Consider the following 25891-nt stretch of genomic DNA (forward strand, 5'->3'; position numbering starts at 1 on the left):
AGTACTTTCTCAGAAATGACGCAAGACAGTGCCTCCAATTATTGCAAGAAAAATCAGATTAAGATATCGAAGAGAAACATACCAACGGCAAAAGCATTGCTTTACTGAATTGTTGATTAATTAACATCTCTAGACAAGTAATTCTTATGATACTTTGCCATAATTATCTTTGATGTCATACACATGGAGAGAGATGAAGCCCTTCTGTCCGCTCTTCTCCTCATTTCATATTTAATCGAACAAAAGGTGGGGAGAGATGAAGCCAGCCCACCCCCTCCTCTCCTCATTTCATATTTAATCGAACAAAAGGTGGGGAGAGATGAAGCCAGCCCACCCCCTCCTCTCCTCATTTCATATTTAATCGAACAAAAGGTGGGGAGAGATGAAGCCAGCCCGCCCCCTCCTCTACAGCTCCTGCATATCTGAATCATGCCCATCGATAACAGGCTTCTACATGTTGGGCTCTCCAAAGGTTTCCGTTGGAATGCGGTAAATATTGACATAGATAAGTGCACATTTATCGTTAGCTCTATGCGAAAACGCATCAGTTACATTGTAACAAGATAATGTCTGGTTTTTTCAGAATCGTGCAATTTGCCCCAGTACACTTGAAATAGAAGCTTTATTCCTATAAAATCTTAAGAGTAGGGAACACTGGAACTAGTGACGTAATTGTGATTCTTGCACAATGAAGATTTTTCTAAAAGCTCTGTAATTTTGTAAAAAAAACGCTAAATTCCAACAGCGTCACGGGGGATTAAACAATCTATGGAATTAACTTTCATTTCTTGCTATTAAGATTTTAATCGGTATTGATGTCAAAGAACATTCAATACCTTGGCCCCTAGTCTACGTATACTTTAAGCATGGTAAATTTGATGTTTTATTCTACGTGTAATATGTATGATCATATAGCTTGGAAATCAATGATTCTACTCTTGACTATGCATCAAGAAACTAACTAGAGTAGAAGCCCGCTTGTAAAACGTTTTTTGGATGGGTGAAAGAAAAATAATCTAAGGGTACGGTGTAAAATCAAAACTATTTAGGAACAATAACAAAAATCTCTATGGGCAAATGCAAGTAAAATTGCAATGTCGTTATCATTACTTACTTAGCCTTGCGAGCCAAGTCAAAAATTATATGTATATATTTTCATCATTAGTTTGTTTTAGAAATGCCATTCAGAAAAAACTGTGAGGATAAATGAGATGCTATTGATTTATCTCTACATATGCCTGCCAAAGCACGTTTCTTCATTTAAATTTTATATGAAACTGGATTTTTTCCTGCCTTAACTTTTTTCATCATAATGTACTTTTTATTTTAACTTTTCGCTTTGATATGAATTAGTCTCCAATATTTTACTTTAGGTATAGTAGTCAAATATGGCCTTGGGGTGATAAGAGCACTTAATTAATTCATTTAGACCTATGTTAGTTGATATAGTTAGTTGAATGTGGGGTTTATTTTGACGTCCAGTGATAACCAAAATTGTGCAGTGATAAATCGTAATTGTGAAGTGATAAACTCATATCTTGTGCAGTGACAAAACTAGAATAAAGAGATGTTACATTGAAATAGTAAAATTGCAGCAACTACCAGTAGACCTTAAAATAAGAGGATTGCAGTATTAAAAACGTAAAGATAACAGTACCAATCATCATAATCTATGAAATTTCTCTAAAATTTGTTCAGAATCTAGAAGCTATCTAGTTTGTTTTGTTCTTCATCTTCTCATTTGAGATCTTTGTTCACGAAAACAAGTTTAAACTTAGACTACTTTTCCTCATCAAAATCTTTTGTAAGGCCTTGACGAGGGCTGATGTAATTCGAAAGCTTCGCATACAGTTAATTTGATTGGTGTAGTCATGAATATTTTTAAAAGGTAACACCCGAATTTTCGAACACTTTGAATATGTGCAGTGATAGAAATTCCTTAAAATGGGAAATATAAAATAACATAGTCTGCATGTTATGAATGTCTGCTCTTAGTTCATGACACTTAATTAACATTCTGTGTATCAACAAAGCGTTCGAGTGTCGAAGCTTGTGTTAAAACGATTTATCATGCAGCTTAGCCAATGACCGTCAAATCAACCAATCTCTTTGAATAATTGATTATTTGTATTAGCATTTTGCGGGGGAAGCGCAAGACAGATTCTGTTGAGTAGAGGCAAAGCATAGCAGGTGCTCAGATGGAGATGGCAGAAAGCTTGAATGAAGCGTTGCAAGAGAGAGCGAGATCAAACGGATCAAACAGCAAAGTTGCAAGATGGCCATGAAGTCAATAACACTGCTCTCTTTGGGTTTACTTTTCACGTGTACGTAAATTCTTTTTTTCAATTTTCAATTCCTTTTGTTAAAATAGCAGTAAGGAAGGTGATTTCGATCAAATTTTCTGTCACATCGGAAACTGTGACAACAAGAAACTTCATACTTGTGGCAACTATTCACGGCAGGTCTTTACTCGTATGACTGCAAGACTTCGAATGACTTCATTTTTTCAGTGCAGAATCATAGTTAAACTTCACTGATTTTATAGTGACATTTAGACTTTCTTCGACATTTTGATATATGTTGAAACCTTAGAAAACTTATATTCAGTTTTACCAATATATGTCATTTCTGATCCCAAGATTTTTAACCTTTGTTTTTCACCTTTTGCATATTTAGTCACATGGCACAGATAAAAAGAACCTAAATGTAATGCTATCTCAGAATGAGTAAAATGAACGTAAAATCCTTGATAACTGTGGCATTGCAGATTAAGATAGGTAGCAGCTCTAACTTCAAAGCAAAATTGAATTGTCTCGTCAATGAATACGCTATAGCAGCAGATGAATATTGTCACAGAAAGAGGGAAGGTGTAACAAAATCATCTTTGCAAGAACTTGGGATGTAGAAAGCAGATGGACAAAGGTACAACAACGAAGAGATCAAGATAGAATTAGAAGGAACGCTTTATCTATCATTTCTCAAAGATATTTCTATAAGTTTAAAAGTATTGGCCGCTCTAATAAGTCATTTATTTAATAAGTTTATTTATTCAAATGCTACAAGCAAGCCCTCTAGTTTTATCTGGAACTGTGATATTTTCACACCGCCTTGATTGCTATCGAAACGAATAAAGGAACAAAAAAAGGAATGAATTTTGCACAAATGTAAATTGCAGATTTTTCCAGAATCGTAGCAAAATGCCAAAAAAAGCAATGAAAAATCACTGGAAACATGTTTTGATAAATGTCGATTAAAGCTAAATAAAATAGGTACAATGTTTGCTTTATAACTTTTTTGCTTTTTACAATTTACCTGACCTCGCAGTACGTGTCTATGATTTACAAGTGAAGTGAAGGCGGACCAAATTTTGCATAGCTCATGCTGGACGAACTCTGTGAAGGTGTTACCAAAGGGACATAAGTTAACTTAACACTGCTGTTATTGATTGGAGTTCTTTCGTTTGCAGAAAGTTTTTCAACCAAATTCGATTGGTCATTATTTCATTAAGGCTTTTCTTTTTAGGTTGTACCTCCCAAACCATCATTAACAACGAGAAAAGACTTGTATGTCAACTGACATCACCAACGCAGTTTAACGTGACACTAAAAGACGGAATGAGGAACAAACAGGTCCGCTACCTTGGAAGGAGGGCTTCATGGAATGATTGCAGTGAAGCTGTCTGTAGTGTTCGTACAGCCGATTTTGCATTCATGCTCTCTGATCTCTGCTATGCAGTCACGTGCCTTAAGAAATGCGAGGTCATTGATGATATGCCGAGAGAGCAAACGAGGCTGATCGGAATATCAAGATCGTGTAAGTTTGAAACTTAAAGCAATTTTAGATAAAAATATTCCAAAAAACTAATTACGAATTACATAGATGTCAATGCATGGCTATGAAATCTTGAGTAGCCACCAGAGAATAATATTTTTGACAAATTAACTTGCTGGTAAAAGTACAAGAAAATTAGATGTAGATGCCCAATGCGCTTTCTATACGCTTCTCAGTGCATGGCGTCTGTGCGAAGGGAGGGGGGGGGGCACAAAGTTATGCACATTGGCTAACAAAGAGAGGGTACATTGCATATAGTGTACAACCTAATTTGCATCATCAACATAGGTGCCCTCAAGACAAGCTCTCAAAAATTTAAACAACACTGTTTATTCCATTTAGTGACAAATTTGGTCATTGTTTGCTTCATAGCTTCACCTGAAGAGATACTTGCTAAATAACAACGGATTTTATTAAGAAAAATAGCGAATTTATTAACGAAGTTTCGAGCATCGCTCTACAGAGAATAATCAACGATGTTCGGTATAATCAATTTGAAAAACTGATATAAAAGACTGGATCGAGCTTTTCGATCCCAGCGTTTATTCCACATTGCAGCGTCCATGTTAGGACCTCACCGTGTTGCTTGAAACTAAAGAGCAATCATGTTGATTTTAGTTAACTTGTTTTTTGATGGCAAAATTCAAAACAAACTTTGAAAATAGAGCTTGCAGCATTCATAAGAGACTTAAAATACTTTCGCCGTGGTATTTAGTTTCTGTGAGGGTAAATCTACTGTTTTTTCGTTGTCCTAGGCCTGTTGCTCCTTAGATCATTTAAAAATTTGATACAATAAAAACCCCAGCACCTTTTCTACTAATGGTAGATCCAAGCTTTTGGCACAAGAGGTCCTAGCATGGAGAGACTCAACCATCTTCTCGTGCTGAAACGGGCGGGAAAATACGCTGTTTGATCCAGTCTCTTTTTGAGATCAGTGATTTTTACTCAAAGAAATCATCAAGCGTTGTGGCATTTACCTACCTCCCATTAACTCTCGACAGAGAAAAAACTTGTTAGGAGAACTTTGCACAGTGGATGCAAGCCTTATCTTTTTATTTAATAAAAGTTTGCAAGAAATTAAGGTGTCCCTCAAGACAGCAACCTATTCTACACTTAGAACTGGATATTAACAACTGTTAGATTCTATTTTCTTTCTCTCTATTAAAGCGTTCATGTCGCACGAGCATAGGATCATCAAAGACATTTTCCGCGATCTGATGAACAAGGACATCAGGCCAAGACTTGAATTCAACACGAAAATCCGTGTTCTCCTAAACATCCGTCTTGTTCAGTTATTTGATGTGGTAGGTCAAAAATTTTAACTGTATTTTGCACTACAACTATAAGTAAAATTTTATCTCATCTAAATCTATTTCTATATCGATATTTGTACCTCATTGTAAATCTTTGATGGTTCCTATTTAATGAAGCTTTACTAATTCTTTAAAATAAATTCAAATCTATTTAGATTTAATCTAAATCTTAACCTAATTTAAATCTACTAAATCTGATCTAAATCTAATCTGAATCTAGATCTAACTTTGAATCTGATCTGAATCTAATCAGTCTAACCGAAATCTCAATCTCATTCCACCAACACATCTTTGTCTTCATCTATACTATACATCTATATACGCCACTATCTAGTGTATAGAACAGGGAGGTTAAAAACAGCAGCCTGAAGTTTAACCCCTAATGCAGAAAATTGCGTGCAGCTCTGCCTATAGATTAAGGACAACGGCATCAGGAACTGTATCAAAGACCAGCAATTAGAATTCATTACATCTATTTCTATTTGTTTATCGATATCTCTACGACTCTAGCAACTATGATTCTATAGCAATTTTATTTTCGAACTTCCTCTTGTCTGCAGATATCAAGGGTAGCTGACGGCTAGGCTAGTGACCCTCATTTGATCTTAATTGGGTAAGGTTCTCATCGCATGCAGGAGCGGATCCAGACTATAGCAACTGTAGCTCGAGCTATAGTCAAAATCTCAGTGTTTGATTTTCGGACTTCACATTTGAAAACAGCGGTATAGGTTATCAAATGCGATTAACAAACATGCACTGCTGGCAATGTGTCATCACAATGCCTCTCCAGATAAGATATAAAACACTGAGCGCAGAATGGTCTAATATTAAAACTTAGACGAATCAGAAGTTTCGTTCTTTGTTGACAGTAACCAACCAGAATTGAGCTACAGTGGATATTCCGAGCTATAGTCGGTCTGGGGATTTGCTCTGGAAAAGGCATCGAAGACAATGAAACCCGTACTATAATTTTTGGCGCGAGCTATAGTCAAGCTATAGTCAGGTTTGAAAATGGCCTTTTAACCAATAGAATATGAGTATCCACGGTACATCTCCGCTCTCTGTCCCCTGTAAAGCAACAGTGGACTATAGCTCGTCTTCACATCCTGGGTCCCCTGTAATGTAGCTTCAAAGGCAAGGACCTACTAGGGAATAGACAGGGACGGCGGAACGACCAAGCGGCAAGAGGGGGGAAGGGGGGGCAGGCTTGAGTAAAAAGGCTTTTGAAAGATAATTCTCAGCTTCTACAAATTCATATGTAACTGCAATTTTATTATCTGTAGGTATCTTCAACATTGGCTAACTTTCGGCACAAGGAATTATTTTACATGTTTTGAGAAGTTCAGAATTTCATACGAATCTCTCTGATTATTACAATTGGCCAGTTTCAAGGGAATTTTATTAAAAACAACCCTTGCCCCTTCTGCCAAAGGGCAACAGGGGCGGTTGTACCCCCACACCCTCTTCTCTGGCGTCCCTGGAAATAGAAAAAGGATGTTCGAAGGGATATTTATGAATACGAAGCAACTATAAACACACATGGTTTATCATTTGCCCATATAGTGGGCGTGTCTCGCAAGCAAGGAGGGCGTGGTTCCGATCCCAAAAGATTTGAGCTATAGTCACCAAAAATCCTGGATCCGCCCCTGGCATGTGCTTCTTTCACCTCAAAGGGGCCCCGAAATGTGAAGGCCATTGGCAGTCAAGCTCATACGATGTTAGCGACAAGGCCCATTTTGATAGTAACACGGAATGAGGAAGAAATTCTATCTGTAGCAGCAGAAACGAAAAAACAAAAATTACAAGCCGTTAGAATATCGTTGAGTTTTCAACAGAATCAAAGGAATAAGCACCAAATTTGAAAGATATTGTAGCACTAAGGTTGTTCTCTCCAAGTACTTCGCCCTAATAGAGATCCACCCCCGGTCAAAAATCAAGGGATCTGCTGGAAAACCGCAAAGTTCGAATTTTGGCGAATATTTTGACGTCGAGTTTTGCGCAACTTGAGATGATTATTTAGTGATTAGAATGAATCTTTTTCAGGATGCAGTTGGCCAAACAATCAAATTGAATGTTTGGACGACACAGGTAATATCATTTTGTCTTACTGAATGCTAGGCAATAAATGCAATTATATCAATCCACAAGTTCACATTACAATGTAAGTCTGTGAAATGTATGAAAAATGAGTTGTAGATCGATTTTGAGGCTCCAGAAATAAAACAAAAATAAGATAATAATCTGAAATCTTTGCAAAGCGCGCGGCCGCTAAGACGTGGCGGTAAACAGTTGAACCTTGATGATGAAGAAAGAGGCAAAGATCTTTTCCACGATCTTTGATAGAATAAGGCTATCAATTTTTAGTTGATAGAATAAGGCAATAAACGAATATAAGAGTGCGGACGCTACTCTCATCTGTCGCGTTGATCTTGGGCAACTTAAGGCCCGTGGGCCACATCCGGATCTTCGGGCGCTTCTGCCCAGCCCCCGCGAGTGTACGGCCAATCATAACATGAATGAAAATATTATAAAATTTATGTTGTGATATTCAAGATATACAATTTTTCTACTTTTATTATAAAAATCATGTCATTTTTTGACAAATTTTTTGTAGAAGTATTTTTCTACTTGATCGACAGCATACTTTCATATATGTATTTAGATATTGACGTGATATCTAAATATTTCAGGTAGTCAGTAACAGCTGTAAAAAAATTACGAGGATTATGAAAAAACCAGAAGTTTTGATGTGTTTTATAATCCATGAAAATGTATCCTCTCATGAATAAAATATTCATTGTAATCCAATTGATAATCTAGGGATAGCTTGCTAGAAAAAAAGATTACTCGCCATATTCTTACAAGGTCAACTGACATCAAATATAAAACAAAAAACAAAATATGATTTTGACAGGAATGGACAAATCCTCTGTTGGGATGGCAGCGAGAAGAGTATGGAAACATTAGCATTGTTAATGTCGAACCAACTATGGTATGGACCCCAGTCTTGATGCTCTACAACAAGTGAGTATAGGCACATTAAAGCTTGACTGGAATCATTGCACCTTACAACAATGGAATCAATCCACTACATAGCAATGAAAATAAAGACATAATGTACAAGTTAAATTATCTAAAGAGTCAATACTCAAATTGGGGGATATTTTTCTGAGAATTTTTCTCGAAACAAAGTCTTGGCTCTGAAAGAACTTGCAGCCTAATCGTGACAACTTACAACCCATTAGCTTCAAGTGTCTTTAGTTTTAAGCCTGGTTTCCATATAGCCGTAAGGCTGCCTGCGACTGCTTTCTGCCATCTTCCATCTTCCATCCCTACGGTATCGCCGGCAGATAATTCTTTATGGAAACGCTTTCTAACGGTACCGCAGGCAGCTGTTTGAAGTGCCGTAAGACTGCCGGGAGAGCCGGGAGAAAGTTGAACGAGTTCAACTTTTCCCGGCTCTTACGGCAGCTTCCCGGGACCGCTGGCAGACAAATCACAAATGGAAACGCCTTGCCTGCGGCTGCCGGCGGCATTCTTTTGTTCAAACGAATCATGTGATGTGCAAGAACCAATTGAAAAAGGGCCTTTGGAAATTGTTATCGTTTTTCATTGTCACATCTTTCCAAAAAAACATGGCGTCGTCCTCGTCTTTCGTAGTCGAAACTTCGGAACAGATCTCAGAAATTAGTAATGAAAAAGTAATGGACTGCAAAAGAAATTATCGTTCCATGTACGACAAGAAATGCAAGGACCATAAAGCTCCTCCCAAAACCTGTGCTTTCTCTCAACTTTATTGCGTCTTCTTCTGTGTCTCATGTAAGCAAGTAGCAATATGTATTCATATTGAAGCAATAATCGTTCGTTTATTGCAGCAGCCATGTTTGTTGTTGAATTTTGCCCGCCAGTTTTTCCCGCTCAAACTTTACCTAGTTACCGGCATAGTTACCGATACCGCAGGCAATTGCAAACAAAACGTTTCCATTTGCCGGCGATAATGTAAGGGTGGAAGATGGAAGATGGCAGAAAGCAGTTGCAGGTAGTCGCAGGCAGTCGCAGGCAGCCTTACGGCTATATGGAAACCAGGCTTTAAGATCGATAAGCATAGCCTTTCATTGTCCTAAAGGATGTTAGCTAAAAACTATCTATTTTTGGATGCTAGCTAAAAACAAATAATATGGCAAAGAAAATAGATATTATTTAAATATTTTATGTTTTCAAATATTAACATACTAAGAAATAGCATTTTCTCAAGTTAAGTAATATCAACTTCGATTTTATGGCACTGTGCTATTTTCGCTATATGAATGCATGCCTTTCTAGCGCGGACAACAAGATGACCAGCCTGAAAGCCTCAAACACCAAGGTGATAGTCAACAGCTCAGGATACAGCACATGGTTTGCAGCTACATCCATGAAGGCTTCGTGCAAAATCAACGTGAAATACTTCCCTTTCGATCAACAATTATGTCATTTGAAATTCGGGTAAGAAGTTTTAACGTGGCACAGACAGCAGAAACGTGTGTCTGAAGTACAGTAAATTCTGATATCTCAAGCCCCATTGATATCTCGAACTGTGGCTAGCTCGATCCATTGGTCATTTTTTTCAAACTTCTCTAATTCCAGGCACCGCGGAGCAGGGGGGGGGGGGTGTTGGGGGCTTTAGCTTTTTGCAAAAAATGCCAAATATTAAGTATCAAACTACCAGAACAGCCTCTTTTTATACGGTTTTAGCCCCCCCCCCACTTTTTAGACCCCCCACTTCACTCAACGCTCCGCGGTGCCTGAATACGTTTGAAAGCCTGATACGTCGAAGCATTTTCAGCGTTTCCTGGGGGCTCGAGCTATTGATATTTTACTGTACCTAGAAATTTCAACCCCCGTGCAGGTCAATAGTAATGGCGCATTTCATTCGTTTGAGCACGCATTTACACTTAGAGTAGAGTAGAGCAAAGCAAAGTACATTGATAACGGTACTGAACAAATGCATACAAACGCACACGCTTTATTTGACAACGCAAGTTGAGTGTTCAGCAGCCTTTTATTGAAACTTGACAGCACTCGACAGTGAGGCGCTAGATGTCTAAATCACAGGTACGCTGTGAGACAAGTTTGTTTACTTCCACCATTTTGAATAGTGGCAAAAAGGAACTTGCTCCATACTGAGCCCTTATAAATTTGCTAAAAGTAAGGATTGATTTCGTTCACTTCTCTTTCCAATATCGATGTGAAATCTGGTGAGTGGCCTAATACTGTACTTAAATTTATGAATTGATGTTAATATTGGAAATATAAGCCGAATTTTGCAAATTCCAAGTATTTACAGTCGCGGTGCTTGCTGTGGTGTTTTCTGTCTCGTCGAAATTCCAGAAAATAATGATTGATCTATTTTAAAACGGATCCTGCGACTATGTTTAGCCACTCAATGCATAATCTTCTTGACACATTTGTACAAAGATGGAATTCAGTACTTTTTCTTTCTTTGTTTACAGAAACTGCTATGAAATATCTAGGCCTTAATCTAGAAAAAGCCGAGAATGGGTCATAATTCAAGGCTTGGATATTGATAAAAGAATTCAAATATAGTAAACAATTTTTAATTTGATATAATTGTTTATATCTTAGACTAATTCAAGGCCACACTCGTTGCTTGTAATTATTCTTCAGCACAATGCGTCCCTCCCCGTATCTTTAGGCCTATGAAATATTCACGACTTCGGTGTACATTTTCACGACAAAGATTACTAATTTGGCCTTATCAAGAAGAAAGAAGTTTAATTCATATCAAATTTCATTTCTACAAATTCAATTTGACAAACTATGTTTAAAAAATTCGCACTTTCCTACTTATGCCATATTAGGTTATAAACGACAGACAGAAAAACTCAAGAATTATATATTTAAAATGGTCTATATTATTAGGTAATAGACTCAAAAGGCTCTTTCTCATTTATATGAAGATAAAAATTGCAAGCACATACTTTTTCAACTCATAAAGACACGACAGGACACTGCTATATTCCCCCCGTAACTGCGTAAACTAAAAAAGACCATATTTTTTAAAATTCTGTTTAAAAACCCCAAAAAATTGTTATGCGTTGTTGATTTATATCTCCTCTAACTACCTGAATCAGAAAAGGCACTGAAATAGTTTTGAGGCACGAGAAAATCAGTCCTTAAAACAAGCAATTTTCCATACTGAACCCAATTGCAACTCGCTTTTTGCCACTATTTAAAATGGCGGAAGTAAACAAATTTGCCTCACTCGGCAGTATAGCTGCAGATTGTACCAACTTCAAATAAAACCCTAATCATTGAAACCGGACTTTCTAAGACCCTAATCTGCATAGAGCCTATCAAATACATTTGCTAAAACAACAAGTGCTGAGGGGTCTTTCTCAAAGCTAAAGACGAACAAGATTGGTCAGCAACAACTCAAGGGGCCCTAGCTTCTCTCAGCTAAAAACGAAACTGAGGCAAAAAACAGAAATTAAAACAAAAATGTTTAAACAGCTTGCCTCGTGGAACGTTGGAGGTTTAAAACTCTTTGCAAAAATAGACTCTTTTGGAAACAGGTCAGAAAAAAGGCTGGAATTGAATTAATTAAAATAAAGATTGAAGTAAGGGATATCTTATCAAGTTCATTTTGAGTTAACACGTTATGCTAAGTTTGCATCAAGTTTGTGAAAGGTTTAGCTGAGGAGAAGGGCAGTAATAGTTTAGCTTTTGCTGGACCATGAAAGTCATCACATCACATTTTGGGAATAGTTCAAACTAATTTGAGTCGTCACACCATTTGCCATGTAGCAGTCGGCATATTTCACACTGTTGCCCCACCTGAAATTTTATGCAAAACCGCCACTGCAACAGGCAGCAAAACGAGAAATTTTATTTGGACAGACGAAAAAACAGCTTTGCTGTTGAGAATTGTTCTCGATTATCAAAGCAAAAAGCTGGCTGATGCGCTAGACTGGGAGACAGTTCGATCAAAATATGAGAACGTCGCAGAACGATTTGTTGAGGCCTATCCATACGAAGAAAATTCGGAAGAATTTCCCAGGAAGATAGCCTCGTTTTCTAACCGTACCTATCATTGGTTTAGGCCTGATCCAGGTGTTCACACGGGAGCCAAGTGGATCGGACCCGAACGAGCATGCTTTTTATCCGTACCAGTCTGGTACGCATAGCAGACCCAGACCAGATCGGATAGAAGTGTGGGACCCAAACGGATCCGCTCTAGTGTGACGACCAGTTTGGGAGCGGACCCAAATGGATCCGCTCTCGTGTGCACGTGGTCTTGAAATGCAATACAAAGTTATCCTAATCGAAATATTTAAAATACATAGTAACTTGAATTACAAAATTTATTTACCTTACAAGATTTCTTTATCCATGAACCAAAGAGACCCTCGCCCACCATGCAAACCTACCTTTACAGTGCTTTATTTGCATTAATCGTCCAACTACTTTTTTCAAATAATTTACAAAAGAATTATAAAGCTATTGAAATTCTGCACTTCACACGCCCCGCTGCTTGTTCTCCTATTTATAGTTTTTTTGAAGCCTTGAATGCTGAACTGGAGAGCGACCTGCGGGAATTTTGCGAAAAGGCAGCAATTTGCACTTTCGGCGCTGAGCTCGACAAAAATAACAAAAAAAATTTGGAACAGCAAAACTGGTTATATATATTATTCTTTATACAAATCCGATGCAATGCGAAATGGTTACAAAAACTTTCAATTCCGTTACGATCAATATCTCACTCGCTAAAATTGGCACACTTTAACTAAATTCGCAACCTGTGCTCTCAGAGCACTCCATTGAAAAAACCGAACTACTCTTCAACCCTATCGCGCGACTCTGCTCCCAAATTCTAAACTATAAGCAAATATAATTAAGTGCATACAAAAGGGAGGAAAATCTTTTCTTCTCCAAAAACGCTAACAATTTAAAAGCAAGTGCAATGCAAAAAGCCAATATTAGAGTGCTTTATAAACCTTAGTTACAGCTAATTAGATAATGCATACGTAAAAAGCAGAATAACATGAAAACAGCATGCCTGGGAAACCCTCTTAACAGGAATTGCTTAAGGTGGATTTCCACTTCACAGTATGTTCAAACGGTACGAATTCCGTGGAAAAAAGTTGCCTTGATTTCAACTTTCTAAAACGGAAAGCGGTACGATAAGCGTACCGTTTTTGAATGTCAAAATATGTTCTGCGCATGCTTGTACCGTATACCGTTTCCGGTCCATACCGTGAAGAGGAAATCCACCTTTACACAAGATTTGAAAGCTGTGCACCTCGTAGGCCTATACATTGTACTTGTCTCCCTACCTATCGCCAGGGCCGTCGCTAATCACTTTCACTTAGGGGGGTGCCAGTCACAAATTTGCCGACAAAATAGGGCGTGTCCTACGGTATTTCAATTTTAGGGTGTGGTATTTTGACGCAATTGATTTTGTTTATCAAAGAGTATGTTCTCGTTAGTCAATCATCGCTTCAATTTTCGAGTGACTGTGGGTACTTAGGCCTGGTTCAAACGTCGCACTTCTCATGTGCCGAACCTAACTCTGTTTGGAGCGACACTTGAGCATGTTAAGCGCGACTCCCGTTTCAAACGTCGAACTTAATTATGTCGCGCCAAATGGGTTTTAGGATTGTTACATAAAGTATCTTGGTTAAGGCGCACAATCTCAAATATTTGTTTGAAACGCATGCGCCCTCCAAGAAAGAAATGAATTCTGTGAAGGAAAATAAATTAAATATAATTTTGCATTGAGTTCGGTACATGACAAGTTCGACGTTTGAAACCGTGCCGTGCTGGAGCCGTGCAGCTCGGCAAGCTCTGCCGATCCAAACTAGTCTGCCGCTCCTAACTAAATTTGGCGTACCAAATTGATTCAAACGTCGCGCCCCTCATGTACTTAATTCTCGAGTTAGGTTCGGCACATGAGAAGCGCGACGTTTGAACCAGGCCTTAGTTTGCATGAGTAGATCTTACTAATATTTTTATAGGCATAGAAGGTAAAAACTAAAAAACCAATATGTGAATAAAAGTAAAAAAATCTAAAATAGAAAAATGAGAAAAAAGGAGATAAGGAGTAGTTACTACCACCTGGTTACAGCCTCAAACTCAGATGGGGGGTGGTTGTGTATGCCCTTGTATGTTTTAAGCAATTAGCTTGTAAGTGGGCAGAAAATGATAAAAAAGCAACTCATCAGCCAGAAACCCACGAGGGACATTTCGGGGCTTTAATTCGGTATGTCCATTTCTCGTAGGCGCCCCTCGCAATCCTGCGTCCAGGACCACGGTTGCAAAGGTCAGGAAATACAAATAAAAAATATATATATTATAAAGATCAACAAAAAGTAGCAATCGACACAGAGTGCTTACTAAAGTAGGACTGTAGAGTGTATGGAGGCATTTAAATTGAGTGGGTGAAGAGGATAAACATGGTACGGCGTGGCTTTGGGAATAAAGGAATGGGAGAAATGGGAAGGGTTAAAAGTATCACCTGTGTATAACAGCATAAAGTAGGAGTTGGCGGGGTTGGGTGTGGCTATGGGAAGGGCGTGCCAAATGGGTTGGGTAGAGGAAGAAGAGGGTACCTGATCTGGGAATGGGTTTGTATGTATAGAATGGATGGAGGACAGGGCTGTTGAATGTTTGGAACAAGGGGGGGGGGGGGGGGAATCGGGATGCCTTATCTGTTTCAGGGGCCTCATTTGAGGCCCCAATTAATTAGTGTAATATTGTATTTCGACATGTGCATGTTTCCTTGTATCAGACGCCACAATATCGTTGTCCATAGAGAATGTGGCGAGATTATTGGTGGAAAAATGTTTGTTTTTGTTATAGTAACAGTTATATCAACGAGCTATAGTAAAATCACACTTACGAATACACCTGATGGGTCTATTGGATGAGTTGTAATGGCAGTTATGTGACATATGTATGTCACTGAAAAAGCCGTTTGATTTGGACATGAAGTTTAATTCCTATATTTCCAATACGAGGGAATAGTTAATCAGTAAGTGTTGTCATACTGGCCTCATACCAAAGAAGAAATAGATAAGAAAACATTGGCGAGCCGTGAATTAAATTGCTAGCACTGCACCAGGGGCCCATTTAAATGTGTAGTAATTATATCAGTTTAAAACTGTTATTGTTAAAGGTTAAGGTATTTCCAAGCAGTAGAACATTTAGTAGTTACTGTTGTAACAATGACCTTGTAGAAATGAAGAAGGAAGAATAGAAAATTTCCACAGGGCCGTAAATACAAACTGACCACTGGTTCAAGTAGGCCTGTTTTACGAATGGTAATTATTATGTGTGGCATTGAATGGCCTTTTCATTTGGAGGTAGGCTTTATGGATCATATTTTCAACGGTAGGGATTAGTTTAGCCCTCAGTGTTGTTGAATTGACCTCATATAAACAAACAAACAAACATTTAAGTGCCAAGATGAGGCTGTAAGGGGTAACTTACCACTATCTCCAGTGGATCTGATTTGGTTAGCTGTAACAAACAGTTGTCGAACTTTTACCACTAAATAGCACAACCTATTCAGCAGCATGGTTTGACAGCATCTCGAACGAGAGAGCTGTTATTTGCGAGTGTGTGCAGTTCTGTGTCAATCGCAGATACAAACATATAGAAAAGTAGATAAGTACAGAAGGCAAATCATATAGAGGACCTGGCTGTGTTGTGAAAGAAAGGATATCGCTGACACATGTCAGGTAATTCATGTGATGGTTCTCTCCCCAGCAAGGGAGAGGTGACACAGCGTGCTATAAAACATACTGTGTGCCATGTGTTTTTACCTTCTATGCCTATAAAAACTTAAAACATACTGTGTGCCATGTGTTTTTACCTTCTATGCCTATAAAAACATAGATCCACTGGAGATAGTGGTAAGTTACCCCTTACACAGGGGCGGACTGGCTGATCGGGCTATTCGGGCGATCGCCCGAAGGGCCATTCGGTTTAAGGGCCGGTTGATAAAAGTGCAAAAAAATAAATTAGCTTAAAAAGTGAAATCGAGGCAAAAAAAGTATACCCGCGCGTTGATCTGTTGACGGTATTTCCTTTTTGGCGACATATTATACTGTAACATCCCTGTTTCAATGCGATAGATAAAGCCCCGGCAAAACGACTGGACATTTGCACTGGTCACACACTGAACATTGCTCACTTGTTCAGAGTATGGACATCAAGAAAATATTGGTGGTGGCTAAACCACTGAACATTGTCCAGTGAACTTTTTCCCTGTTGAAGAATGCGGGTGGGAAAACTGGCAACAGGGCATCTCTTTACCTTTGAAAATACACTTTTCATAGCCCTAACCGTGTTATCGTATGAATTAGAGTGTGTTATTGAAAAGTGGCTAGGACTGCTAGGTTCATCAAAATCACCGTCCTCGTGCTCTCTGACATCGCTTTCCTTTATCGGAACTAAAGCTAATCTGATCAGAAGATTCGTCGTTACTAATGAAATGCCTTTTTCTGCTATTGGTTGAATTGAATTTTCACGTTGTTTCCATTTCGTTCGCGGTGTTGACTAGGATAGTTTGTTGAAGATTTGAATATGGGAAATAAATTGACGCCAAATCCAAACCATTAATCGATTGCGCGTGCGCGAACTGGACAATGTTCAGTAGAGTGGCAAAACGACTGAACTATTTCTGTACAACATCAGTGAACAAAAGAAATTTAATCCTGTCCACTGAACATTTTTGGCTGCCTTCAAAATCGACTAAACAACATTCAACATCGCTGAACAAGACTGGACAAGGTGGCAAAACGACGCAACATTTACGCAGGACATTTGTCCAGTGCATGTTCAGTGAAAATTTCCAGTCGTTTTACAGGGGATTAAGATTTTAACCTGCCCCGATGTCTTTTTACTTAGCTATTGCTTGAAGCTGGTCATGTTTTTCCCTAAGCACAAGTTATTGCTAAATGTAATAAATTTAAAAGTCCAAAAATTAGAGTTCACTAAGCGATTTGCTCTGTGATGTGAAGCAATGAAGAGGACATACGTAGAACAAGGGAAGAGCAAGAAGACTTCAACCAAAGGTGGTGCAAAGAAATTTCGTGAGGAAAAGCTGCGAGACTTAAAAAAGGATTCAGCTACGATACAAAGCTTTTTTTATCAAGCAAAAGCCACAAACGTCACAAAAAACAGCAGGGTCTTGCTCTTGCTCCTTTCAATAAACTCACACAAGTTATGGTAAATTTTATAGGCCTATACTATCATAAGTCAAATGCACCCCCCGCCCAACAGAGGTATGATGCTACACGATAAAATTTCAACAGGGGTGCCCATGTTTTCTTTTTGGGGTCAGAAATTGACAAATCGATATTTTTGGGCTGCTGAAAAGCATTGTGGTTTTCCGGAGGATTAGAAAATTATTTGTCACAAGTTGAGTGTGATAGAAGCTTTTCCACTTTAAATATATAAAGAACAGATTACGTGGTAATTTGTCGCAGCCAAACCTGGAGTCCTTCATGTTAATGTTCTTAGAAAAACACCTGTTAGATGACATCTAGAACGATTACATTATCAACATATAAGTTACTGTATTTTGAAATAAAGTCAAACCAATGAGTTAAAATTTTTGTTTATTTACTATTTAGTCAGCAAATGACATGTTCTGTTAACCATGTTCTGTTAACCAGCATTCATCCATACACAGAATAACTGAATTTAAAACTTGTTTTCCTTACAGACTAACATTTACTTGCATATTCCGAGGAGTTTTTTATTTGCTATTTTTGTGGGCCGGTTTGATCAAAATTTGCCCGGGCCAAAAAGATTAGCCAGTCCGCCCCTGCCCTTACAGCCTCATCTTGGCACTTAAATGTTTGTTTGTTTGTTTATATGAGGTCAATTCAACAACACTGAGGGCTAAACTAATCCCTACCGTTGAAAATATGATCCATAAAGCCTACCTCCAAATGAAAAGGCCATTCAATGCCACACATAATAATTACCATTCGTAAAACAGGCCTACTTGAACCAGTGGTCAGTTTGTATTTACGGCCCTGTGGAAATTTTCTATTCTTCCTTCTTCATTTCTACAAGGTCATTGTTACAACAGTAACTACTAAATGTTCTACTGCTTGGAAATACCTTAACCTTTAACAATAACAGTTTTAAACTGATATAATTACTACACATTTAAATGGGCCCCTGGTGCAGTGCTAGCAATTTAATTCACGGCTCGCCAATGTTTTCTTATCTATTTCTTCTTTGGTATGAGGCCAGTATGACAACACTTACTGATTAACTATTCCCTCGTATTGGAAATATAACAATTAAACTTCATGTCCAAATCAAACGGCTTTTTCAGTGACATACATATGTCACATAACTGCCATTACAACTAATCCAATAGACCCATCAGGTGTATTCGTAAGTGTGATTTTACTATAGCTCGTTGATATAACTGTTACTATAACAAAAACAAACATTTTTCCACCAATAATCTCGCCACATTCTCTATGGACAACGATATTGTTGCGTCTGATACAAGGAAACATGCACATGTCGAAATACAATATTACACTAATTAATTGGGGCCTCAAATGGGGCCCCTGAAACAGATAAGGCATCCCGATTCCCCCCCCCCCCCCCCCCTTGTTCCAAACATTCAACAGCCCTGTCCTCCATCCATTCTATGCATACAAACCCATTCCCAGATCAGGTACCCTCTTCTTCCTCTACCCAACCCATTTGGCACGCCCTTCCCATAGCCACACCCAACCCCGCCAACTCCTACTTTATGCTGTTATACACAGGTGATACTTTTAGCCATTCCCATTTCTCCCATTCCTTTATTCCCAAAGCCACGCCGTACCATGTTTATCCTCTTCACCCACTCAATTTAAATGCCTCCATACACTCTACAGTCCTACTTTAGTAAGCACTCTGTGTCGATTGCTACTTTTTGTTGATCGTTATAATAGATATATTTTTTATTTGTATTTCCTGACCTTTGCAACCGTGATCCTGGACGCAGAATTGCGAGGGGCGCCTACGAGAAATGGACATACCGAATTAAAGCCCCGAAATGTCCCTCGTGGGTTTCTGGCTGATGAGTTGCTTTTTTATCATTTTCTGCCCACTTACAAGCTAGTTGCTTAAAACATACAAGGGCATACACAACCACCCCCCATCTGAGTTTGAGGCTGTAACCAGGTGGTAGTGACTACTCTTTATCTCCTTTTTTCTCATTTTTCTATTTTGGATTTTATACTTTTATTCACATATTGGTTTTTTAGTTTTTACCTTCTATGCCTATAAAAACGTGCCGCACCCCCCGCACCCCAGCCAGCCCTTTGGGCTTTCGTATAGAAATATCATCTTTTGGTGGTACAAAACTTGTAAATGGCTTTGAAAAAAGCAAACATTTAGTAAACTAAAGCTTTTCGTCTGACACTCTTCAGAGTTTGAAACGTCAGAACATAGATCGAAAACTCTATGCTAAGAAATATATATACCCAGTTGTGGATCGAAATAGGCTAATCAGAAACACGAGCACATGACTGTAAAGGTTGACCAATCAGTGCCGCTTGCCTATTAGAGTGTCCTAAGGTGATAACGAACTCCTTTTGTCAACACAGTAGCGATTTTTTCGTGCTTATGTAGATAGATTCTAAAACTGCTAGGTGGAACGACGATCGGGCTTTACCAATAATCCGAAACATGTCGCCATTATAGTTTTTTGCGCAATCTGGGTTTTCTAGCAAATGCTGCCCGATAGCAGAATCGCAGGTTTTAGTAGTAATTTTGGATTTGCAAGACCGAGGTGGCTGTTCTCTTTGGGGATGTGTTTTGTTTCTAATATTAGATGGAACGTGTTGTTTTATCCTATCCTCCAATCTTTGGGTGGTGCGTCCTACGTAGCCAGAATCACACTGGCACGTAAATTCATAAACAACAGAACTTTTTTTGTGGCAGGAACGCAGTCCTTTTGAATGGACGGAAGGGCCTTTTTTGTACTGTAAACAACACGTGGGTTAACCGCGAAGAAACAATTTGTTATGGCCTGTTTTATTTGGCTTTTAAAACGTAGGGAGCTGTTACCGATCCAGGGTAGTTTTAGATAGACCGGGCACTTTTGGGGACCAAATTTTACGTCAGCCGAGAAATTTCCTATCTTCTCCTTAATGTAAACTGAAATAACATCTTCTGGATAGCCGTTCTCCAGAAAAATCTTAGTTAGTTTTTCAAGTTCCGAGTCGAGTTTAGACTTGGAACAAATCATCAGTGCCCTATGTGTAAGCGTTTTGATGAGGCTGATTTTTCTTTGTTTTGGGCAAAACGAACTCCATCGAGTGTATAACCCCGAAAAAGTGGGTTTACGGTATACACTGGTGAGAAATCCAGTGTCAGATTTTTCAACCAAAACCAGGGTTGCCAGGTCTCAAAACTGGCCAAAGCAACAAGGATGAAAAATGTTTTGAGCCAATCAGACTGTTTGTTTACAATTTGAACCAGCCAATGGTACAGCGTCAAAGACAATAGAAATCTGAAGAGAAAATAGCATTGAATCAGCCGCAACAGTAACGCTCGCACCTCCTATCCAAAGCTGTGGGGAAAAACCGGCGCCACAAAAAGTTAACGCTGAACGCGAAAATTGTCATTATTGAAGTGCTTCATACAATTATGCATAGCAAAGGAGTATATCTAAAACTTTGCCGTCCCCATTTTTGAAATTCGGTCGTTAACCAGAGATAAGCGATGAAACGTTTAGCCCATTATTGCCCTGATTGAATCTGCTTACGTTGGTTATGGTTGGTTTTACGGCATCATGTCATTTTATTGAAAAACAGGTCATTTTTTACTTGTATGTACGTACGTCGTAAAGTATGTACGTCGTATATTTTAAAGTAAGACGGAGAGATGATTATCAAACTCAGGTTTTTTCCCTTCATTCTGCCTTTTTCTTGCATGTTCTTAACCCTAAGACAGTCCGTCAACTTTCTAGAGTGCGTTCTAGAGTGTTGCGTATAGAAGAAATGCATATCTTGAGAAAATAGCGGCATTGTTGCAAATATTTATTCCAAAATCATATGCCTATTCCTGATTTTGGTATTTTTGTAGGTGCAAGCAATGGTTCTTCTCATGGCAAAGTTTTTTAGGACGATTTGTCAACGAATTTTCTGGACACGAATTGTTATAAAGGCTTCAAAACGTTAGACAGTAAACGATAAAATGTTTTCTCTTAGCACGCAACGGCCCACGCTATCTGTCTCCACTGAAATAAATCCCCTGGTTTTTTTATTGACTTAAGTACGGATTCATTTAACGAAAAAACTCAGAAGTACTTACAAAGTGCTTGAGGGTTCAAGAATTGTATTCTTCTTTACTGTAAAATGTAGAGCGTCTTGTTGAGTGAAAGGTTCAAGGTTTCCCAACTTTGCATGTCAATATATTCAAATATTTTTGCAAAGTTTCATTAAAAAGAGTTGGAGAATGTACCACTTTACAAAATATAAGCTCAATAATGACCCTGATCGTTGTATTCCAATAAGATAATGAGAACTCAAAAAATGTAGCTTGTTATATCTCAATAGCTTTTTCAGTTGAAGGTTTGATTCAAACTTTTGCAGGTCATGCAGAGGTTTCAAATTTTACTTTACAAATTTTTAAACAAGCAATTTTTGAAATAACAAGTAAAATGTGCACAATTTTTCAAGGTTTACTTTTTGCTTAAATTTTATCAACGACCTGTAAAAAGATTTCAAAATGACCTGTTTTTCAATAAAATGACATGATGCCGTTTTCTTGGAGTACAACCAATCATAACCAACGTAAGCAGACTCAATCAGGGCAATAATGGGCTAAACGTTTCATCGCTTATCTCTGGTTAACGACCGAATTTCAAAAATGGGGACGGCAAAGTTTTAGATATACTCCTTTGCTATGCATAATTGTATGAAGCACTTCAATAATGACAATTTTCGCGTTCAGCGTTAACTTTTTGTGGCGCCGGTTTTTCCCCACAGCTTTGGATAGGAGGTGCGAGCGTTACTGTTGCGGCTGATTCGATGCTATTTTCTCTTCAGATTTCTATTGTCTTTGACGCTGTACCATTGGCTGGTTCAAATTGTAAACAAACAGTCTGATTGGCTCAAAACATTTTTCATCCTTGTTGGCCAAAGCCAAATTTTGCGTGTCAAAAATCCAAATAAAGCCAAATATGAAAACGAGGTTTTAGAGCAATAGAATCGAAGAAATGAAAACGAGGCATCTATAGGTTTTGCAAATAAATGTTAATTTGACATTATCCGACAATTGCTCTCAAAAATAAGGTATAATTAATAGAATTCATATTCTTTGCATGTCTTTCTGATTTGTCGTGGTTCAACAGATTAGATGCTTTAGGAGCAATTGCTCAACTTGCAAAAAGCGTTTTGTGATCCATCAGAAGCTTGTTTAACCCATGAATATTTGTCTTCCTCTGACTAAGCGTAACGCCGCCCATTCTCGTACGAAGATTTCCATTTAGACATGATTGCAAGAGAACAAGAAACAGCGAGGATAACCTTCACATTTGCATAAGTACATCGCACCAGGGGTAAACATGTTATGACACTTCACACATCATGTTCTACCTTTAAAAAGAAACCCGAAAGTCTCAGTGAAACAAATGTTCAGAAAATTTTGAGAATTTTTCATATAAATCCAAAATAAGCCAAATTTTTGGCCAAATCCAAATCATATTTTGAAAGCCAAACAAGTTTTCATAAATCCAAATTTCTGGAATTTGGATTAGAAAAATCCAAACTGGCAACCCTGACCAAAACATCCAGAAATGGCAAGGAGTTATTTTCTTCCTTTTCAAATGTAAAATTTAGGGCTGTGTGAAGACCATTAAGGCGTTTTAAGAAAATTTCACAATCAGCCTCTGTTTTGAAAAATGTATATGTGTCATCCACTTACCGAAAATAGACACTTGGCTTTTGGTCACTGTCAAACAAACGCTCTTCATGAAAGCCGACAAAGATATTGGCCAAGGCAGGTCCCAGAGGGCTACCATCCTTTTGTTGGTACATTTCATTGTTAAAGCTGAATTCAACTGAACGTGTTGCAGTTTCCATCAGTTCAATGAATACTTCCTCTGGGAATGGTGGGCTATTAAGCTCGCTCCGGTACAAAGCGTCGGCACATATTTTGATGGTCTCATTCAAAGGGACATTTGTGAAAAAACTGCTAATGTCAAAAGAACACATGAAAGATGTTTCGTCTTTGATGCTCAAGTTTTGCATGAACTCAGCGAACGTAAAAGAGTCCTTGATACAATGTCAAATATCATCATTATTTTCCCCTTCAACTCTTTTTATTTAAATATTCTGTAGATTTGATATGTTTATTCTTTTTTAGATGATATTCTAGCTTCGATAAGTCGTTTAGATGACAGAAACCCTTTCCATTTTTCCGTTTGCTTGCTGGTAATGTTGAGTTGAATACCGGCCTTACAACTGTTTGTGATTGAAGGTCTTTCAATAGAATCTGAAGTATCTATGCATGAGATTATATAAAGGTTCAACTAATAGAATTATACGATAAGACAACTGTGATCTTTTTCCGCTATCCGAAATAATGCTTGATATGGGTAATAGCGAGGGCTTAATTGAAGAAAGAATACTACAATGCCTGACAAAAGTCTAGGGACAATGAAGTCAGTTTACAAAGTCAAATTCAGCCATACCCCTCTCCCCTACGAAAAAACCATTGGTTTACTACAAAACGGATAAGGGAATTACTAAGTACCTTTTTCTGATGATATTTGCCTAAACTATCAACATTGTTCAAGGGGAAGGAGGGTTGGGGGGGGGGGAGAAATAATTTTTCGGAAAATGAATGAAAGATATAAAATTGCTGGGTGTTCCAAGTACTGTTGGCTGACATCGTGCGTTTTAATACTGGAAAACGATATTCAAAAATAATACCATAGAATAACTGGTTCAGTCTCTTTATGATTATCGTCGCATTTAGTCTCATCATTATTCTGACGTTGTGTACTTTGAAGTGTGTCCGACGAAAAGCTTTCACTATTTTCAAAAGACTCGCAAACAAATAAAGGATGCTTCTTTCAAGCCACAGTGTCCAGTATAACCATTTTGAAAAGCATAATATTACTTTTTCAATGATATTTAGATTTAATCATGTAAAACATTTCATAATTTGCTTGAATAAGTCAAGCAAGCATAAAGCAGTTTCTTTCTCCCAGAAAGATAACATTTTATTGGCAAACATTTTTTCCTTTGCTGTCTACCCTCCCTAGTCTAGAATTGGTAGCACGGACCCTTCCAGAATATCGAGCCATCTGCATATCTTAAAGTTTTTGTCCAGTTTCTGATTTTAATCTGCATATATCTAATTTACCCTCTTTCCTTTCTACATCATCTCCACTCTAGCTTTCTTTTTTCCGTTAATAATCTTATATAACAATCATAGAACCTTATAACATCTTTACAGCATTGCATGAGATATATCAAGCGAACAAACACAGACCTAATGACAAATTAAGGTTCTTAGAACTATGTTCTCAAACCTGTGAACGGCTGTAGACAAAAAATCAAATCAAACTTATCAAATCTGATTTCAGGTCCTGGACAAAGTCGATAAACCAGATGGAAATCATTCCATTTAAAACAGAAACGGGTTTGCAACATTTCACGCAGAACGCTGAATGGGAAGTTGTGAAATTCAGTGCCGAGAAGCGCATGGTAAGATACGAGTGCTGCAAAGAGCCTTTCACGGAGGTGGTGTATCATCTGCATTTGCGGAGAAAAACATTGTACTATATCTACACTCTGGTACTACCTGTGACTACTATTACGTCATTGATTGCTTTGGGGTTCTGTCTACCGCCAAACAGTGGCGAACGAATAATATTATCTGTGACAATCCTGGTATCGATGACAGTGTATCTTAATATTGCCGGAAAGAAACTGCCAGCCACATCTAAAAACATCCCATTACTGTCCCTGTTTTACTTTCTACTTTTCATTCAAATTTGCTTCTCCTTAGCCGCTTCAACGTTCGTGCTTGCGAATTTCTATCGACAAAATTTTTCAAAGCCAATGCCAGCATGGTTCAGATGGCTAATTTTTGAGTATTTGAGTAAGCTGTTGTGCGGACAAAAAATTTCAAAGAAGAGGCCTTTGAGATTTGGGACAGCGCAACGAAGAAAAACGGTGCGGTTTAGTGATTTCATCACTGTCAACGGGAGTTTGGCATCCGAAGCTTCAAGGTGTAGCAAAATAAGTTCCAATGGGACACATAAAAAGAGCAGCGACAAATCTCTTGAGGAGCATTTGCGAATCCCATTGTTTCATTCCAGGGACAAAGAGAATAACGAAACTGATACCACATTACTAAATGGCTCATTTTGCAATACTACATCTGCATCACTGCAGTCTGAAGATACACTGTTTTCGTCACCCACAGAGACAATAAACATGTTTGAAAACATATTTGGAACACGATTGGCTGAAAAAGCTGAACGGAGACAGGCGAAACTGATAAACAAAGAGATAGAGGTGTTGACACACGATGTTTACGAGAAAGAGAAGAAGAAAGAGATGATAAATGAGTGGCAATACGCGTCAATGGTGATCGATCGCGCCTTTTTAATCATTTTCATATCCACTTTAACAATTTCCATAAGTTTCTTCCTTCTGCATAAAATTCCGCATCTAACGGACAATAGCATGTAAAAGATAAGT

The 25891-nt window shown here is 38.2% G+C and overlaps 1 protein-coding gene across 1 annotated transcript; it reads left to right on the plus strand.

Annotated features, from left to right (window-relative positions):
• The first annotated feature begins 140 nt into the window (after positions 1-140).
• On the plus strand, positions 141-25882 carry LOC135693776 (neuronal acetylcholine receptor subunit alpha-10). Its single transcript, XM_089111063.1, has 8 exons — positions 141-246; positions 373-2324; positions 3523-3813; positions 4999-5135; positions 7188-7232; positions 8059-8168; positions 9468-9629; positions 24769-25882. Exons 2-8 carry the CDS (start codon positions 2276-2278, stop codon positions 25880-25882), a joined length of 1908 nt encoding a protein of 635 aa, XP_088967189.1. The 5' UTR covers positions 141-246; positions 373-2275.
• The last annotated feature ends 9 nt before the right edge of the window (positions 25883-25891 follow it).

The sequence above is a fragment of the Rhopilema esculentum genome, chromosome 11 (genome assembly GCF_057945365.1).
Source record: "Rhopilema esculentum isolate cy_ngs chromosome 11, ASM5794536v1, whole genome shotgun sequence".
NCBI classification, from domain to species: domain Eukaryota; kingdom Metazoa; phylum Cnidaria; class Scyphozoa; order Rhizostomeae; family Rhizostomatidae; genus Rhopilema; species Rhopilema esculentum.